This window comes from Bos indicus x Bos taurus, chromosome 24 (genome assembly GCF_003369695.1).
Source record: "Bos indicus x Bos taurus breed Angus x Brahman F1 hybrid chromosome 24, Bos_hybrid_MaternalHap_v2.0, whole genome shotgun sequence".
Taxonomy (NCBI): Eukaryota; Metazoa; Chordata; class Mammalia; order Artiodactyla; family Bovidae; genus Bos; species Bos indicus x Bos taurus.
The window spans coordinates 25,081,160-25,101,952 of NC_040099.1; the positions used below are offsets into that span (position 1 = coordinate 25,081,160).

General features: G+C 42.8%; 1 protein-coding gene across 2 annotated transcripts in view; it reads left to right on the top strand.

The window, feature by feature from the left end:
* GAREM1 (GRB2 associated regulator of MAPK1 subtype 1) overlaps positions 1 to 20,793 on the top strand; it is a 236,513-nt gene that overhangs the window by 205,758 nt on the left and 9,962 nt on the right. For both annotated transcript variants that reach the window (XM_027526327.1, XM_027526329.1), the window contains exon 4: positions 583 to 1,755. In XM_027526327.1, coding sequence (XP_027382128.1) covers positions 583 to 1,755 — 1,173 coding nt within the window. The remainder of the gene's footprint in view (positions 1 to 582; positions 1,756 to 20,793) is intronic.

The following is a 20,793-nucleotide window of genomic DNA, read 5'->3' on the forward strand; positions in this document are numbered from 1 at the left end:
GAAATGAGACATTTCTTAAATCCTTTGTCCCAACTTTAGAAAATTTAATAAAATTAGCAAAACTTTAAAGGTAAAAAATTAGTAGAATTTTAATAGTTTAAAAGATATTTTCTACTTTTTCTACCTATTTTCTACCTATTAGTATTTATGGAAGTATTTGTATAATTGAAAAAAATACAGTGATAAAATTAAGGTCTCAATATAATTATCTACATGGTAGAATACATAGAAAAAGAAACTAGAAGCATGTTTATCAAACCATTAACCATAGTCATCAGGCTCGTGGGTGTTACTTTTTTTTATGTTTATCTTCTGTATTTCTCAAAATTTTACTAAGGAATACAAAGTACCTTGTTCTTCAGGAAAAAAAGTTTTTAAAAAGTTTTTAAAAGTCTAAAAACTAACATCATCCTGTTATTGTTAGCCACATAAATATTATAGGAGAAATGGAGTGTCTAAATTTAGTATTAAAAACAGCATTTTCCTTTGTGCATGCCCATCTGTCTTAATATCAAGTTTTCTACTTCTCTGTGTGAATAAACTGAAGAAAACAGCCCTGAAATTTGATTTATCCTATTGTAGGTTGCTTCGGGTGAATGCAATGAAGACACCGAAGTTTACAACATCACCCTGTGTACGGGAGATGAACTCACTCTAATGGGCCAGGCAGAAATCCTTTATGCAAAGACTTTCAAGGAGAAGTCGCGACTCAACACCATCTTCAAAAAGATTGGGAAACTCAACTCCATCAGCAAGCTGGGAAAAGGCAAGATGCCCTGCCTCATTTGCATGAATCACCGGACCAACGAGAGCATCAGCCTCCCGTTCCAGTGCAAGGGCAGGTTTAGCACCCGGAGCCCCCTGGAGCTTCAGATGCAGGAGGGCGAGCATACCATCCGCAACATCGTGGAGAAAACCAGGCTCCCCGTGAACGTGACGGTGCCCAGCCCACCGCCCAGAAACCCGTATGACCTCCACTTCATCCGCGAGGGGCACCGCTACAAGTTTGTGAACATCCAGACCAAGACAGTGGTGGTCTGCTGTGTGCTGCGGAACAACAAGATCCTCCCCATGCACTTCCCTTTGCACTTGACCGTCCCCAAGTTTAGCCTCCCGGAACACCTGGTCAAGGGAGAGGGATGGCCTGAAACCCTGGTCCATCACTGGCTGGGTATCTGCCAAGAACAGTTCGACATCGATGAGTATTCACGGGCAGTCCGCGACGTGAAAACCGACTGGAACGAGGACTGTAAGAGCCCCAAGAAAGGCCGGTGTGCCGGCCATAACCACGTGCCCAATTCCCTTAGCTACGCTCGCGATGAGCTCACCCAGTCCTTCCACCGGCTCTCGGTCTGTGTGTATGGCAACAATCTCCATGGCAACAGCGAGGTGAACCTCCACGGCTGCAGGGACCTGGGAGGAGAGTGGGCCCCCTTTCCTCACGACATCCTACCCTATCAGGACTCGGGGGACAGCGGGAGCGACTACCTTTTCCCAGAAGCTGGTGAAGAATCTGCAGGCATGGCAGGGAAGTCAGAACTTCCTTATGAAGAGCTGTGGCTGGAGGAAGGCAAGCCCAGCCATCAGCCTCTCACTCGCTCCCTGAGCGAGAAGAGCAGATGCGACCAGTTTCGAGGTTCTGTCCGGTCCAAGTGTGCAACCTCTCCCCTTCCTGTGCCCGGAGCGCTGGGTGCAGCAGTGAAATCTGCAGAGATCGCCCTACCTCCGCCTCCAGTGCCTCCCAAATCCGAAGCCGTGAGTCCTTTCTGTTTTGGGGGTGATGGGCCAGTTCTGTCTCTCTGCTCAGTCTTCTGCTAATTTACTTTCTTTCTTAAAGAAAGGAAAACTCCCCAATGCAAGGTGATCAGAATGAGCAATTTGCTGAATTTGGAGAGAAATAGAAATACTTGGTGGATTTTTTTTTTTTTTTTTTTTTTTTTACCAGTTGGGAGTTAGAGTTTAACTTTATGTTTGATGAGATGTGTGTGTGTGTGTGTGTGTGTGTGTGTGTGTTGCTCAGTCATGTCTGACTCTTTGTGACTCCATGGACTATATAGCCCACCAGGCTCCTCTGGCCATGGGATTTCCCAGGCAAGAATACTGGAGTGGGTTGCCACTTCCTCCTCCAGGGGAATCTTCCCAAGAAACTCAAGAGAGTTTTATTAAGAGAGGTTTAAACATGCTGCCTGGAGTACAGATAATAGGGAGGAGAGGGCAGAAGGCTGAGTAGAGAAAAGGTATGAACTTGGTAACAGGTATGGAATGATGACGCCCTGAGCTCCAGCCGTCGGTAGCAGCAGATGGCAGGGAGAAATGAGCTGCTTGGGAACATTTCAGAGATGCAACTAGCAGTATTACTGATAAATCGGGTGTGAGTAGTGAAGGAGAGAAATCAGGAGACACTCTGAGATGTGCAGCCTGAGCAGCAGAGTGATATTAGCACCACTTAGACTGAAGGAATAGATTTATTTGGTGGGGGAGAAGGATCAAGAGATGTCTGTCAGCATGATTTGTAGTTCTCTCTTCGAAGTTACATTGAGACCAGAGTGTCGTGGATGTGTTCACACACACACACATTGAGATCCGAGCATCATGGGTGTGCTTGTGCACACTCATTGAGATCCGAGCATCATGGGTGTGCTCATGCACACGCATTGAAATCAGAGCGTCTTGAGTGTCTCACCCACACTCATTGAGATCAGAGCATCATGGGTGTGCTCATGCACACACATTGAGATCAAAGCATCATGGGTGTGCTCACTCACACACATTGAGATCAGAGTGTCATGGGTGTGCTCACATACATGCATTGAGATCCGAGCATCATGGATGTGCACACGCACTTAGATCAGAGCATCATGGGTGTGCTCACGCACATGCATTGAAATCAGAGCTTCTTGAGTGTCTTCACCCACACTCATTGAGATCAGAGCATCATGGGTGTACTCACCCACATGCATTGAGATCAGAATGTTATGGATGTGCTCACACACACTCATTGAGATCACAGTGTCATGGGTGTGCTCACGCACACACATTGAGATCAGAGCATCATAAGTGCGCTCACCCACATGCATTGAGATCAGAGCATCACAGGTGTGATGCTCAGAGCAGAACCAGGCCCAACGTGGTTTTGTTCACCACCTCAAACACAGCTCACTCAGAGCTTGAGAAGGCATCTGTCAAATTATAATGGAAAAGGATCATATAGGAGAGGAGAAAGGGCCTCTGTTTTGACCATGTTTTTGATTGACAGGCACTCTGAACCTTGCCTGACTTTTTTTTATCATGGATTTCATTATATCTGAAGGGAAAAAGTACTCAAGGCATTGGATATAATTCTGTTCATTTATTTGATAGTATCTATGGCAGTGGTTTCCTTTTTTTCTATCTCTAGTAGAATTTCTTTTTTAAAGGAAAACTTATATGAATCACAATAAATAGAAGAATTACAGTCAAAACCCATCTGACTGAAGGACAGATTGGAGGGCTGGGGTTCTCCCCATAGTCCTATCCACTCTGCTCCCACCATGTGGCCTCAGGGCACCCCTCTGTAATCACCAGGCTGTGTAAAGCTTTGCTTCAAACCATGGAGTTATTGGGCCACATACTACACATGCTAGAATCACCATCAGTAACCCCAGAAATGATGATTTTGGACTCCAGTAGCTTTCCCTTTTGGAGAAGGCAATGGCAACCCACTGCGGTACTCTTGCCTGGAAAATCCCATGGACGGAGGAGCCTGGTAGGCTGCAGTCCATGGGGTCGCTAAGAGTCGGGCATGACTGAGTGACTTCACTTTCACTTTTCACTTTCATGCATTGGAGAAGGAAATGGCAACCCACTCCAGTGTTCTTGCCTGGAGAATCCCAGGGATGGGGAGCCTGGTGGGCTGCCATCTATGAGGTCGCACAGAGTCGAACACGACTGAAGCAACTTAGCAGCAGCAGAAGGCAATGGCACCCCACTCTAGTACTTTTGCCTGGAAAATCCCATGGACGGAGGAGCCTGGAAGGCTGCAGTCCATGGGGTCACTAAGAGTCAGACACGACTGAGCAACTTCACTTTCACGCATTGGAGAAGGAAATGGCAACCCACTCCAGTGTTCTTGCCTGGAGAATCCCAGGGACGGGGAGGCCTGGTGGGCTGCTGTCTATGGGGTCGAACAGAGTCGGACACGACTGAAGCGACTTAGCAGCAGTAGCAGCAGCAGGGAAGGTAACAGGTGAAAAGAGAGGACAACTATGGAGGTTAAAATGTGGGAGAGTTCAGAGAAGAAAAATTTCTGGTTGGGCAGGAGAAGCTTTCATGGAGATCATGGCATTTCAGATGAGCTGAGGGTGTACACGTGAATGGGAAACCTGAGGGTGTGCAGGTGAATGGGAAGAGCAGAGAGATGAGAAGGAAGGATATTCCAGACAGAATGACCTGAGCAGAGGCAGGGGAGGATGAGAAAAACGCAGTTCTGCTGGGCAGGTGAAGTAGGGCTGAAAAAGGAGGGTGAAGGGCAGTGGTGGCCGCAAGGCCCTGGACACCAGGTAGGACTTTGTGCTGGAGCTGTCGAGGCAGACCCCTCACTGCAGCAAAGCTTTCCTGAGAGAAGACCCACCTCCAGCTGTTTGCTCAGGACATAAAAACTCCCCAGAAATTGCAGGTCTGCATGTTCCCTTCCTCTTTACAATCTTCCAGGGTCACTCAGCAATAAGTTATCTGCCTGCCAATGCAGAAAACACAGTAGACTCGAGTTCAATCCCTGGGTCAAGAAGGTCCCCTGGAGGAGAAAATGGCAACCCATTCCAGTATTCTTGCGTGGAAAATTCTATGGACAGAGGACCCTGGCAGGCTACAGTCCGTAGGGTCTCAAAGAGTCAGATATGACTAGCACGCACGCACTAAGGCACAAGACCAGAAGTCCCTGTACCCAGAAGGGGGTGTAGAATATTTGGGGGAATTCTTGGTGGAGTCAAGAGTCCTTGGTTCTTTTATTCATGTCAGATGGTGTTCCTCAAAAAACAGATCAGAGGTAAGGGGAGGTAAGTAAGAGGTACTGTACTCTTAGCAAGTACTTTGGGCAGTTACAGGACTGGCTCGGCCCAGCTGTACATTTGCTGTTGCTTGAAGCTTAGAGTCCTTCTCTTCAACGGGAACGTGACCACATGAACTTTTCCTGTAGAACTCTGCTCCCACCTGGCACATAATGGGGAGTCCTGTTTGTTGACTGACTGGTTGACTCATCCAATATGGTCACACCCAGTTATTTATGTAACCAAGTCTTGAGGTAGGAAACTGGCGATGCTTGTTTTCACTGTGGCTAATGGAAGATGAGTAAGAGCATAAATATTAAGAGGCCCTATCTTGACCTTGGTCCTAAAAGAAAAATGTTAAGAGTTAAATTTGAAACTGAAAGCAAATCTCACAGCAGAATGAAAGGTTTGGTACTCCAGTCCAAGCTGTAATTTCTTACGACACAAGAGAACCTTCTTAGAGCATATTCAGTGTTTATAGAACGCTCCAATCCTAAAGACTTTTTATAAACACCTGAAATTACTTTATTTTCCTTTTTTAAGAATTAGGCATTTCGAATGAAGTCATATATTTTATTGGTTCTGTGGCCATGAAACAAGTTTTCCAGTTTTAGGATGTGCATGGGATCCAGAGAATGTCGTGACTGTTAGATGTGGCTTCGACTTGTAGTTTTCAAAAGAGATCTTTATTGGGGCATAAATTCAAGTGCTCCCACAGAATTAAATAAAACTCCTTTGGATAGTGGCAGTGGGGTGGGTCCAGGGAGAGAGATGGGCCATGTGTCTCACAGCTATCCTTCCAATAATTGAAGACGGTAATAAGCTTCCCTGTGAGGCCATTTTCAAGTAAGGCGATCTGGGAAAGTGACAAATCCCATCAGGTCTTCAGTAACAGAAGATACTGGAGTAACAGAACAGAGTCAAAGAATATCTTTCTTATGAAAAGAAACAAAGCTGGTAATTGGTGAATGAATTCTTCTTGGCAACAGCCCATGGCCTGGTCTTATTAGGATCTACAGGGACAGTGGCTCACTGCAGGGTGTGTGAGCCTGTATTTCCTTCTGTTCTTCACCACCTGCTTCAGGGTCCTTTGTTTAGTCACTATGTCCAACCCCACCAGGCTTCTCTGTCCATGGAATTCTCCAGGCAAAAATACTAGAGTGGGTTGCCATTTCCTTCTCCAGGGGATTTTCCCAACCCAAGTCTCTTGCATTGCAGGTAGACTTTTTACCAACTGAGCCCCCAGGGAAGCCCCCTGAGTTATAGCAAATATCTGTGCTATTTCTCCACATTTTGATGGTCTTTGTTTCTGTAAAAAAATTCTGAAAAAAATTTTCTCCTTCAACAGTAACACTTCCTGTTTCCAACAGTGAGCTGCAGTTCCATCATCATCCAAGTTAATGCTTGACCATTTTCCTGCCCATATTCTGGAATGGAAAACTAGGCTGTGGGGCCAAACAGAAAATCCTCAGTGGTGGGAGGTGGTGGGGGGGAGGCAGGTGCGGGTAATCAGTTTAGCCCTGTTAATATACTTTGTACTTGATGTGGCTACTTAGAATTTTGCTCTAGTCCAGCAGTTCCCAACCTTTTTGATACCAGGGACTGGATTTCATGGAGAACAGTTTTCCCACAGACCAGGGCTGCTCAGGGGGTGGTTTCTGTTTCACCCACCGCTCCCCTGCTGTACAGCCCGATTTCCTGCTCTAGCCTCTATCTTTGTAATGATCATCAAATACAGAGGTTTGTCTCTTTATGTGGTCCGTGGCCTGTGGGTTAGAGACCCCTGTAATCTTTGTAATGATTGTTGAATACAAAGGTTTTCTTCTTTAAGCACAAAACCCTGCAGCTTATCTTTCCCGAGAATAAGAGTCTTTTCCCCTCCCTAACTGGAACATCCGAGGAGCCAACTGGAACTGATGTTCCTAACTGGAACATCCTGGAGCTCCTGGTTCCAGGCACAGAAGAGATGCGGCCACTTCTGTCCTTTAAAATTGCTGCAGACAAGCCCAAGCTGGGGGCCTGCCCAGCTCACTGAGGGGTGACATTTTCATTGTTTAAAATTGTGCCAAGTGCCCTCAAATCAGAATGACCTGACAGTTCCACTTAAGTGGGTTATCCTTAATTGGTTCCTATGTTCTAAACATATCCTCCTATTTCGTAACATTGTGGCCCTCATTCCATTATTTTAATTTTCTGACTGTTGGCTGATAATGTCTAAAATATTTACCCAGATACACTCTATAAGTGACAGTCTTCAAGAGCTGTCTTTTTTTAAACCTCTTTGGAAGATGCCATTTTGGAGAGCAATGATGAGAAAGCTTGACACTGCTTGAAATTCTAGAAATAGAATGTTTGACTCTCAGACTATTCTGGTTTATGTAATGAATCACAAATCAGTATCAAAACTACAAGATCACAACTTGTCTATAGCTACCTGTGCAATAGTATCAAACCTGAGGACCCCAGAACCCAGGGGTTAATTAACATCCTCTTCCTGTCTTTAGTAATAGGGGAAAAAGAAAAAATGCATTCACTCTTGGTTGGATGTTAACATTACAGTGATTCCTAAGATTCATGAAAGGAAAATCTTAAAAGGAGCTCTAGGTTATAAACCACTTGTTTAAAGCAAGTTTTACTGCAGTATAGACAGAGAATCTGTTAACCATTGGGATGGCCCCCTTGACATACGAGAAGCAGGATGTGGGGATTGAGTCATAAGATGGATTGGTAGCATACATCCACTGTTACAAGATTTAAGTTCATTGTAAATAAAGTTCCTGTAATGGAGCACACTGTGTTACTGATGCTTGAGGAAAATAAGACAGACAGGATGAATTTAATCCAGATTCCACACCGGACTGAGTTCAGTGGGTGCTTGAAAAGACTGGCTACACAGAGGTGATTCGGAGCATCTGAATCTGCTTCAGACAGGCTGAGCACCTGATGAGAAGGTGGAAGGAGACACCAAGGACCCTGAGTCTTCATTTCCCCTCTCAGTGGAGTTTCACCAGCAGCAGAGTGGTCTGCCACACTGTGTGATAGATAGAGGCACAAAGCGTCACATCTGAGAGCACACGTGGCTTTTCATCCTCCCCCTGCCCCTTAGTGTTTCATACCTTGGGCAAAATATTTCACTTCCTGAGTCAGTCCCTGCAAGACTTAATAATGACATCTTCATTGCATTACTGTATTGTGCAGAGTACTTGGCAGTATTCCCTGGCACGTGGTAAGTAATCAGGAAATAGTAGCAATACCTCGATAGGAGATGGATTCTTTTTTTGGAGGTTATTTTCCCCTGTTCTTCCTTACCTAAGGTATAAAGGCGCCCCAGAGAGTCATGGAAACTGATGGGGACAAGGACATGTACCTCCACAGCCAGGCCAGCAGAGAGTCCTGGCACTCAGACAGGGGACAGTCATCCCTGCCTTCCCAAAGTGCCTGTGAGTTTCATTCTCCTAGTTGTTTTAAGATATCCCAGGAACCTAACTAGGTTTAAAAGTAACAAAATCTTCTTTCATCCGAGTTTTAAAATGTCTACTTGATAAGCTATATGTTACAGTTATCTAGCTGTGGAGCCAAAATTGTAATTGTCATAAACCAAGAACTACAGAAATGCTCAGCAACCTATGGACCCCAATAATATGTAATCCTTTCATGGGGGATCTGGGGACTTTGTAGAACTAGAGAGTATCTATAAAAACGCCACATATGGTTCCAAGGCTGCAAATGCACATCAAGAAACTCAAATTCCTAGAAAAACCTCTCTAGAAATATTAAAGCTGAGAAGTTGCCTTGGCTGATTTCATTAGGCGTGGGTAGGGCTAGGTCATGGTGCTACCAGATGTCACAGCAGGATGTGGCCACCCTACAGAATGAGGGCCCTCACACAACTACCTAAATTAAGGGGAAAATCCTAAAATATATTGTTTAAAAGCTGAGAGAAGTGATTTTTCAAGAGTTGAGCTGTAAGAATCAATTCTACTCTACAGCCAACAAACACTGAGCAAAGAGGAAACAGGCATGCATACTAAAACAGCCCTTGCACCAAAAATATTAACCCTACACAGATTACACGAGGATATTCCCACATAAAAATAGCCCTCCAGGCCCATGGTAGATAATTATTTCTCCTAAATTCATAGAGTAAGAGAAGTATAAATAAAAATGAAGAAACAGAGGAAACATTCCCAATTAAAAGATCAGTAGAATCCCCCTGAAAGAACCAACAATGAAACAAACTCTTCAGTCTAATAGACACCAAGTTAAAAGAAGATAGTGAATATACTGAAGAAATTAAGAAGAGTTATCAACTGGAATTCAGATTATGGTAAAAAGGAACTAGAAACTATAAAGAGGAGCCAAGAAAGATTAGAAAACTCATTTGCTGAGATGAAACCTGAGCTAAAGGCAATGAATAGCAGATTGCATAATGAAGAATTAATATTCTGGAAGACAGAATAATAGAAATCACCCACTCAGAAAAAGCCAAATGAAAAATTAAAAATGAAAGCCAAGTAAGAAACCCATGGGAAAATATAAAGCATGCCAATCTACATATAATTGGGATCCCTAAAGGAGGAAAAAAGAGAAAGGGGGATTGAAATCTTATTCAGAGAAATTATGGCTGAAAACTTCTCAAACCTAAAAACAGAACAGATATCCAGATATAGGAGGCATAAAGGGTCCCAAATAAAATGAACCCAAACAGATCTACACCAAGATATAATAGAAATGGCAAAGTTAAAAAGAGGATTCTAAATAAGCAGTAACAGAAAAACAGAGGTAATTACAAGGCCACCTCCATTAGTTTATCAGCTGATTTCTCTACAGAAACATTTGCAGGCCAGAGGAAATAGCAACATGGGGGAAATCTGCAACCTAGGGTACTCTACCCTGTAAAATTATCATTTAGAATAGAAGACAAAGAATTTCTCAGAGGAACGAAAACTAAAAGAATATAGCAATACTAAATCTAACCTAAAAGATATAATGAATGGTCTTCTGTAAATAGAAAAGAAGCAAGAATATATAGGAAAGAGAAAATCACAATTGGAAAAGCAAATCACTTAAATAAGCCAGTAGACAGATTTTTTTTAAAGATCAGAAAGTTTTTGTGAAAGCTGTGACAGCCACAGTGAATAGCAAAAGCATATACATGAAGATGTTAAAGAGGACATCAAAATCATAAAGTGTGGGGGGAGGAGAGAAATAAAATGTAAATATTTTTAGAATATGTTTGAGTATATGACTACCAGTCTAAAGCAAGTAGATGTAGGAAGGGGTTAAACTGCTTGGAAAACAAGGTAACAACAAGTGAAAACATTTGGTAGATTTACAAAAGCCAAAAAGAGGAGAACACAAGCATAATGCAAAAGGAAATCATAAACTACATAAAGAAAAACAAAAAATACAAAAATCAACTGGAAAATAAGATTTTAAGTGGTAATAAATACATATTTATCAATAATTACTTTAAATGTCACTGGATTAAATGCTCCAATTAGAAGACAAGGGAGGGCTTCTCTGGTGGTCCAGTGGTTGGGAGTCCACCTTTCGATGCAAGGAACACTGGTTTCATGCCTGGTCTAGGAGGATCACACATGCCACAGAGCGACTAAGCGCATGAGCCACAACTACCGAGCCCAACACTGCAACTGCTGAAACCCATGCGCCTAGAGCCCGTGCTCTGCGACAAGAGAAACCACTGCAGTGAGTAGCCCACACACCACAGCTAGAGAAAGCCTGTGTGCAGCAACCAAGACCCATCACAGCCCAACAAAAAGATGAGTGTGGATGGCAACAAGGGAGTGACAGACTGGAATAAAAAATATGAAACAGGAGCCTACAATATGTTCCTTACAAGAGACCCACTTTAAGGCAAAGGACACACATATATTGAAAATGGGGGGGTGGAATAAGATATCTTATGGAAATGAAAATGGGGATCACACTATTCATATCAGACCAAATTTTAAAACAAAGTCCATAAAGAAAGTTAAAGAAGGACACTATATAATGATAAAGCAGTCAATACAAGAAGAGTATATTACACTTATCAAACTATTTGCACCCAATGTAGGAGCATCCAAATACATAGACAAATACCAAAAGACATAAAGCGAGAAATTGATGGGAGTACAATTACAGGAGACTTTAACACCCACTCAATCAATAGATCTTCTAGACAGAAAATTAGTAAGGCAGCATAGATCCTAAAGGATACAACAGTTAGATTTAATTGATATTTTCAGGACGTTATTTCCAAAAAGACAATACACATTCTTTTTTAGTATAGTATACAGGGAACATTTTCTAGGATTGACCACATCCTAGGCCACAAAACAAGCCTCAGTAAACTTAAAGAGTATAGAAATTATTTCTGATCATAATATCTAAGCCTTTTCTCAGACAATAACAGCATGAAACTAGAAATCAACTACAGAAAAATAAGAAAATTGATTACATGGAGCATGTAATCAACATGCTACTAAAAACCAGTGAATCAACAACAAAATCAAACAGGAAATCAAAAAATACCTTGAGATAAATGACAGTAAAAGCAAAAGCAAACAAAATCTATGGGATACAGCAAAAGCAGTTCTTAAAATAAAATTCACAGTGGTATGTGCCTTTCTTAAAACATAAGAAAAATTTCAAACAACGTAATCTACCACCTAAAAGAATTAGAAAAAGAGCAAAGAAAACCTAAAGTGAGCAGAAGGAAACAAGGAAATAATAAACATCAGAGAGGAAATAAAAGATTTTTTTATAAATAGAAAAAAGATCAACAAAACAAACAGCTGCTTCATTCAAGAATAAACTTGACAAACCTCTGGCCAGGCTCGCCAAGAAGAAAAGAGCAAGGACCCAAATATACAAAATAATAAATGAAAAAGGAGAAATAACCAATACCAAAGAAATTCTAAGAAACCGTAAGAGAATACTGTGAAAAATTATATGCCAATAAATTCAACAACCTAGAAGAAATGGACAAGTTTCTAGAAACATGCAGCCCACCAACCCTGAATCAAAAAGAAATGCATAATTGGAACAGACCAGTCACTAGAAGTGAAATGACATCTGTAATTTAAAATCTCCCTGTAAACAAAAATCCAGGACCAGATGATTTCACATGTGAATCCTACCAAACATACAGGGAAGAACCTATGCTGATCCTTCTCAACTCTCCCAGAAGACTGAAATGGAAAGCACACTCCTAATGACATTCTATGAAGCCACCATCACCCTGATACCAAAGCCAGACAAAGACAGTACCAGAAAAGAAAATTACATGCCATTATCTTTGATGAATATATATGCAAAAATTCTCAACAAAATATTAGCAAACCCTGAATCCACAACACAAGAAAAGATCATACATCACAAGCCCTTGCAGCACAGCTCAGGAAACCCTCCTGCACTGCAATGAAGACCGAGCACAGCCAAGCAAAACAAAAAAGATCATAACACCACAACCAAATTGGATTCATCCCAGGGTCACAAGGATGGTTCAATATATGCAAATTAATCAGTGTTGTATACCACATAACAAAAGACAAAAACCACACAATGACTCAATAGATGCACAAAAAGCATTTAATAAAATTCAGCATCCATTCACGATAAAAACTCTTAAACCAAAGTGAGTATAGAGGGAAGATACTTTCCAATATGATAAAAGTTATTTATCACAATCCCACACCCAATATAATACTCAACTGTGAAAAGCTAAAAGCCTTCCCACTAAATTCTGGAATAAGACAAGGGTGCAAACTGTATTCAAGACAGTATTGGAAGTCCTAGCTACAGCAATCGAACAGGAAAAAGAAAGAAAAGATACCCAAGTTGGAAAAGAAGAGGTAAAATTATCATTATATGCAGATGACATGATACTATATACAGAAAACCCTAAAGACTCCACACAAAAACTACTAGATTGATACATGAATTCAGCCAGGTAGCAGTATACAAGATGAATATTAAGAAATCTGTTGTGTTTCTTTACACTTAATGATCAGAAAGGGAATGTGGGGGGGAAAAAAAAATCCCTTTTAATTGCATCAAAAAAATAAAATACTTAGCAGTAAATCTGACCAAGGAAGTGAAAGACCTATATGCTGATAACTATAAAACATTAATAAAGGACACTGAAGATGATTCAAAGAAATAGAAGGATACTCCCATACTCTTGGATTGAAAGAATTAATATTGCTAAAATGGCCATACTACCCAAAGCAATCTACCCATGTAATGAGTATCCCTATGAAATATTCATGACATTTTCCACAAAACTAGAACAAATAATCCTATTGGAATCACAGAAGGCCCAGAATTGCCAAAGCACACCTGAGGGAAAAGAACATAGCTGAAGGCAATACAGCAGAGCTTATTGTTGTTTAGTTGTATTGTGTCCAACTCTTTTGCAACTCCATGGACTGTAGCCCATCAGGCTCCTCTGTCCATGGAATTTTCCAGGAAAAGAATACTGAAGTGGGTTGCCATTTTCTTCTCCAGGCAATCTTCTCGACCCAGAGATCAAACCCACGTTTCTTGCATTGGCAGGCGAATTCTTTACCTGAGCCACCTGGGAAGCCCGGTACAAAGCTACAGTAATTAAAACAGCATGGTACTGGCACAAAAGCTGACATACGGATCAATGGAACAGAATAGAGAGCCCGGAGATTAAATTCACAAAACCTACTGTCAGTCTGCAACAAAAGAGGCAAAAACATACAATGGGAAATAGACAATCTCTTCAGCAAATTGTGCTGAGAAAGTTGACAGCCACGTGTAAATCAGTGAAGTTAGAGCACATCCTTACACAAAAATAAACTCAAGATGACTTCAGGACTTAAATATAAAACATGGCACCATAAAACTAAAAGAAGAGAACATAGACAAAACATTCTCTGACATAAATCGTATCCATGTTTTCTCAGGTCGGTCTCCCAAGACAATAGAAATAAAAGCAAAAATAAACAAGTGGAACCTAATCCAACTTACAGGCTTTTGTACAATTAGAGAAACCATAAGATGAAAAGATAACCTACAGACTTGGAGACAATACTGCAAATGACGCAACTGAGAGGGGCTCAATTTTCTAAATATACAAACAGCTCATAACTCATCAGCAGAAAGCAAATAACCCAATTTAAAAATGGGCTGAAAAACTAAGCAGACATTTCTCCAAAGAAGACATAGATGGCCAACAGGCATATGAAAATATGCTCAATATCATTAATTATTAGAGAAATGCAAATCAAAACTACAATGAGGTGTCACCAGTCAAAATGACCATCATTTAAAAATCGACCAATCGCAAATGCTGGAGAGGGTGTGGTAAAAGGGGACCCTCCTACACTGTAGGTGGAAATGTAAATTGGTGCACCCCCTATGGAGAACAGTATGGAGGTTCCTTCAAAAATTAAAAATAGTTATTGTATGATCTAGCAGTCCCACTCCTGGGCATATATCCAGACAAGCTATAATTGAAAAAGATGCATTCTCCCCAGTGTTCATAGCAGCAAAATCTACAATGACCAACTCACAGAAACAATATAAGTGTCAATCATCAGATGAATGGATAAAGAAGATGTGGTACATATTATAATGGAGTTCTACTCAGTCATTAAAAAAGAAAGAAAGAATGCCATTTGTAGCGGCATAGATGGACCTAGATATGATCATACTAAGTCAGAAAGAGAAAAGCAAATACCACATACACCATTATATGTGGAATCTAAACTCTGACACAAAGGAACTTATCTACAGAATAGAAGCAGACTCACAGCGAACAGGCTTGTGCTTGCCAAGGGGGAGAGAAGGGGAGGAGTGGATTACAAGTTTGGATTAGCAGATGCAAACTATTACATATAGAATCAACAACAAGGTCTGCTGTGTGGCACAGGGGATTATATGCAGTATCCTGTGATAAACCATAATGGCAAAGAGTATGTACACACGTGTGTAACTGAGTCACTTTTCGGCACAGCAGAAATTAGCACAACATTGGAAATCAACTATACTTCAACCAAATAAATTTTTAAAAAATAATTGATTTTACTCTGAATTTTTATTTTGTCTTTGGGCTTTCTCCTGTTGAATATTAATATTAGAGAAGGCAAATGGGGAGGGATAAAGTAGGAACTTGGAAATAACATACACACACTACTGTATATAAAAGATACAGTATATCTGTAATCCAATAAAAAAGTTAGGTGATATAAATTAAGCTAAAAAAAACTTAGGAAGGCACTAAAGGGAAGTTTTTCTTAAGTAAACCTGACATAGTCATAGTCAAATTTAGATATTAAACAGGTTCATCTGGAAATGACTATTTACTTTTCAAAATAATTGCTCTACGAAAGGATTCACTCAGGATTCCACTAATTAACAAGGTCTCCTAAGGCATCTGACATTTAATTCATTTTAATTACAACCTTTAAGGAGTACTCGGTAAGCAAGGCATACCTGCGTTTCCCATTTGTTAATTGAAATAATGACTGAATTATTACTGTGTTCTAGTAATTTTGAAACTAATTGCCTTCGGTTTTATGTAGGTTATTTGTTTTTAAATGAAACCTTCTTGGCCAAGAAATTGTTTTCTCCTGTGTCTACTGAAAGTCTCAATGATTAGAATGTTAATAAAGTCACTGTAATATTCTCTGGGCTAGCCCTTGTTTCAAATTTGCACTCTTGGGTTTACCATTTGCACAGAATCACATTAATAGGAAGGTTATATCCTATTTCAGTGTATCTGTCATGCATTATACTCCTTGCTCAGAAAAGGGCTTTATTCTCTGCCCAATGGCATCATCTTTCTTTAGAGTCCAGGGAAGCACCCTGGAATTTAAACAAGTATTCTTTTCAGAGCTGCGGGCCCTTCTCGTTTCCCAGCAGCGGCCTCCTGTGCCCTCAGCCTTGACTCCTGTGCCCCAAGCCTGGAGGTTGGAAGCCATGGCAGACCCAGGCCTGCCTTCGGTCCTTACCGTCCACATACACAATGGCGAAAAAGAAACACACGCATCAGAGAATCAGGATTTCGACTGTAAATCACATCTACCCTTGCGTAATCCATCTAAGAGCCGTTCATTGATGGCCACATTGTCATTCTGAAACTTGAATTTCTGTTTGGCTGAGAATACCCCTGATGGGTATGTGACAGGGTTGTGAACTCTTTGTATAAAAGCCTCTTTATAAATCAGATTTCTTAAGGCTGTAATGATTGTGTTATCTGGGAGAGGGAGTGTGGGAAGAAACGTAAAATACGGGGCAGAGGGCACACGGTCAAGGCAAAGTTACAAAGTTCAGGGAAGCTTGGTTACAAAACTCCTTTCTTCGGAACACTGACACGATCCCCAAGTCAGCTTTTTAAGAGAAGAAAACTCACAGTGAAGGGGAGTCCAGTTTCAGATCAAGCTCACCTATCGTGTCTGTTTTCTGAATTATTGTCAGCATAAAAGCAGTGATCCTGAGTCTGCCTAAGGATGGCTGCAGCCCATTAGTGACCAAGTAGTGTGGTCTTGGAGCGCCAAGGTTTTCATCTGCAGGCATGGGATGCCGGACTTTAGACTGTGGACAAGGACTCACGGAGTCTTAATGACAGTTGCTTTCAGATCCACTGCTTGTATTTAAAAGTTGAGTAATTACTGCTATGGGCTTCCCAGGTGGCTCAGTTGTAAAGAATCCGCCTGCCAATGCAGGAGACACGGGATTGATCCCTGGGTTGGGAAAATCCCCTGGAGAAGGAAGTGGCAACCCACTCCAGTATTCTTGCCTGAAGAATTCCATGGACAGAGGAGCCTGGCAGGCTACAGAGTTGGACATGACTTCGCGACTAAACAACAGTCGCTGCTATAAAATTTTTTTCCCCCAGAAAAAGTTCAGCAAGGAACATGTTGTTGTAAGTATTCCATTTTCCTAAGCTGTCTCATTGGTCCAGTTGGTGAATGAATGGGGTGTGAAAGTGTCATTTCTTTCATAAGACAAGTAGAGAATTCTGAGAAGCTAAGACTTTCTAAGAAGCATCATCAGACTAAAAAGCCCCTATTCCTATGCTGAGTAGCTTCGTAGGCACACTGTGTGTCTTTTGTTGTGTTGTGTTAATCCCTAGGAAGTGTCAGAGAAAGAGAATGTCACAGAAGAAAGTAGTTCATGTGTATAAGATACTCCAGTTGTATGTAATGTTTGAATTGTCTGCCAAACATTTACATTTACCCCTGTTTCCAACCATGCTCTAACGAGCTTTGTATTTAACACATTCTCATGCATTGTCTTTAATATGTGACTATTTAGGAAGAAGACCTTGTTTTCCATTTTGCATAAATTATTGGTCCTTCAGATGGGGCTCAGTTCCCCCCACCAGCTAAAAAGACTTTCAGCTATGAGGAGTGAGGAGGAGAAAAGAAAGTGAAGTCTCTCAGTCGTGCCCGACTCTTTGCGACCCCATGGATAGTAGCCTGCCCCAAGCTCCTCCGTCCATGGCATTTTCAAGGCAAGAGTACTGGAGTCGGTTGCCATTTCCTTCTCCAGGGAATCTTCCCTACCCAGGATCGAACCCAGGTCTCTCACATTGTAGACAGTCACTTTACCATCTGAGCCACCAGGGAAGTCCAGGGAAGAGGAGGAGAAAGGATCCTTTAAATGCCTATTCCAGGAGTCAGGGAACCAAGTTACACTTTCTGGAAGAGTATTCTGAAAATAAATAGTCCCACTCTGTGACGCATGCGATTCTGACCACAGGTTGGAACTGGGTTTTGACCTTGTCAACCACCCTTCACATAGCTAAACAAAGCTTTCCGAAGTCACTTATTCTACTGGGTGTGTCCGTCTTTGCTCTGCACGTGTGCTAAGTTGCTTCGACCGTGTCCAACTCTTTGCGACCCTGTGTACCACAGCCCGCCAGGCTCCTCTGTCATGGGATTCTCCAGGCAAGAAGATTGGAGTGCATTGCTGTACCCTCTTCCAGGGATCTTCCTGACCCAGCGATCAAACCTGCATCTCTTACCTGCACTGGCAGGCAGGTTCTTTACCACTAGCGCCACCTGGGAAGCTCTTAGATAATCAGCTGCCATTATTTTTCTGGTTTTACGTGGCCGGTACTGGCCTGGGGAAAGCAGAAAACTGTGGGGAAGTGTGTTCTCTCTGTCCCTGGAGTCAGTGTACACTTGATTTCAGGTCACGTGCGTACATGTACCTACTCATGCACGTTTTCAAGTTTCTTCCAAGAAAAAAGCCACACCTCCTTCAGTCCAGTATCCACTTCTAATAGCTCCTCCCCCTTCCTTCTTGTAAGGAATGGTGTGTCCTCACTAACTTCTCCCTGGCCTCCTGTTCCAGCTCTGACTCCCCTGGAATCTGCTTCTGGTCTCCTCACTCAACTGAAGCTTCATGTGCTAAGATCCTCAGTGACCTGCTAATTGTCACACATCTTCCCAACCTGCCTGGACTTCTTGCCGTCCCTGTCGTCACCGCATCCCTGTCCTGAGCTATCCTCCCCACCGTTCGCTTCTGTGACACCATCAGGGCCTGTTCCCTGCCGTGAACAGTGAGGTGCAGGCCCCTGTGTTTCTCCGCCTTGGTCTCCTCCTCTGCCGCCTCTTAGGGGTTCAGCCCTCTTCACGTCTTCAGGTTCTATCAATAGAACACTGAGCTCAAACTCTTTTCAACCCTGAACTCCTTGGTTTCTCCCAACGCCCGTTCTTCTTTCTAAGTGTCTGTCTGAATCAGTAGCACCAGGATTTGTCTCGCCTTCTAAGCCCCCAGACCAATTCATCTTTCCGGGGGTGTTTTCATGCCTCTCGTACACTCACAACTCCTTCCGCCTCCAGACTTCCTCAGCATAATTGCCTGAGTTTGTCCTCCCTCTGCCTCTTGAATCATCCATGATCCTCCCACTGATCTGCGTTCCACCTTCTGCTATTACAGAGCCTGTTTCTATCTGTCATGCACTGGCCTCCATCACCCCCCTCCCAGCTAATTGCAGGGGCTCCTCGTTCTCGTCAGCCCTACTCCACAGCAGCTCAGTGAACCTGTATGGGCACCCAGCACGGAACTGAACAAGTCAGTTGTAAATGGAATTCATGTTTGTAGGAAAAGGGGAAGTGATGCATGTTCTTCAGACTTTTAGGGGCAGTGGGAGTAGATGGTCCCTGTGGTCTGGCTGTTAGTCCCAGGACGGGCACCTTCCACAGCCTCCTTCAAATCCCACTAGGGAACTCTCTGTGTTAGAGAGTCACTTTGCCTATGCCTCGCTGAACATATGCTTCATAGACTAGAGAGAAGTGACGGTTCTAGAAAGGGTGGAGCTCACTATTCATCCTCTCAATAAATCTGCTGATTAGCCCTGGGTTGGCAGTCTGCACCTTGAACCCTGGGGAGAAGTGTCTTACTTCAGGGCAGTGTATCTTATCTCTGATAAGATGGGATCATTGAACATTGCTGTAGAAAAGGGACAAGACTTGTAAAGGGGCAAGGATGAGACAATTGTGCTGGGCACGGGGGAGACTGCTGGAAAGAAAGGCTTTAGACCAGAGAAGTGCTGGTAAAGCCAGGCTCTGGGTACGGGGTGGGAGTTTGCTCGCCCTGAATTCATACTGTGGATTGACCCCCATCATAACCAGGTGCCAGGAGCTTGGCTGTAAACACTCAAGCTGCTCATCACCAGAGATCACCCACCAGTAGGCAAAAGTCACCCATAATCTATGATAGGTAATAATAATACCTGCCTCAGACACAATGCCATCTCCTCGCTTAGCACCAGCGTTAGAGAGCTTATTCTTGGTCATCCAAATACCTCTCCCCTCCTCCCCACCCTTCCCTAATGAAGCCACAGCATTTCCCAGTTCAGAAAGAACTGTCATTTTCACCGATACCACGCCCAGGTTAGCGGTGGCGGAGTTGATGGTGGTCACCTAGCCCAGGTCTGCTACACGCCTTTTTTTCCCCTAAATTGATACCAATATGAAGACACACACACACACACACAAATTAACATGTAGCCCAGATGACTTATCAATAGCAGTTTCCACATAAAAATATAAAAGACATTCTTATGGTATCCATATAAAAATAAAAGTGCTTTGAGTTTGGTGACATCCAGTAACCTCTGCCTGCCATTCTAGGTGACACATTGGGCCAGGGGTGTCAAGTCCCCAAACTCTGCCACCCACAGAGCAGTAAGAACAACGCCGATGGCCCCAGCATGTCCACTTTCAGGCTCCTTGAGCATACATGGAGAGTGAGTAAATACAGACGGCATCTGTGCAGAGTTCAGACGCAGTGACGAGTGCTGATGGCTGTGTGTGACGGTCCCAAACCGCACCTGTAACGCTTAGGCTGGGCCTTAGGCAGTGATGGGGGTCGGGGGGGGGGGGGGGGAGTTGGAACTAAAGCACAGACAGACAGGAAAGTACAAGGAATAAGTTTAGATGACACTGAACCTGCCCCACTGGAGGGACCTGTGTGTTCATACAGAGGAGAGCAGGGGAAATACTAGAAAGATGGCACCAGATGGGAAGAAATCACTAGAAAGACTGCTGCAGGCCTCCATGGGAGGCAGGAGAAGCTGGACTTTGTCCAATAGTCAGAGGGGCCCCTGGAGATGGGAAGTAACATGATGAAAGCCACATGCTGAGACTTTTAGAAGGAATGTGCTGAAAATGTAGCACTTCAACATGAAACGGAATATGAGGGAAAACTGGAAATAGGGTGATTGGCCATCCGGTCTTGTAAATTACCTTTTATTGTCAGATGAAATACATTTCAAGCC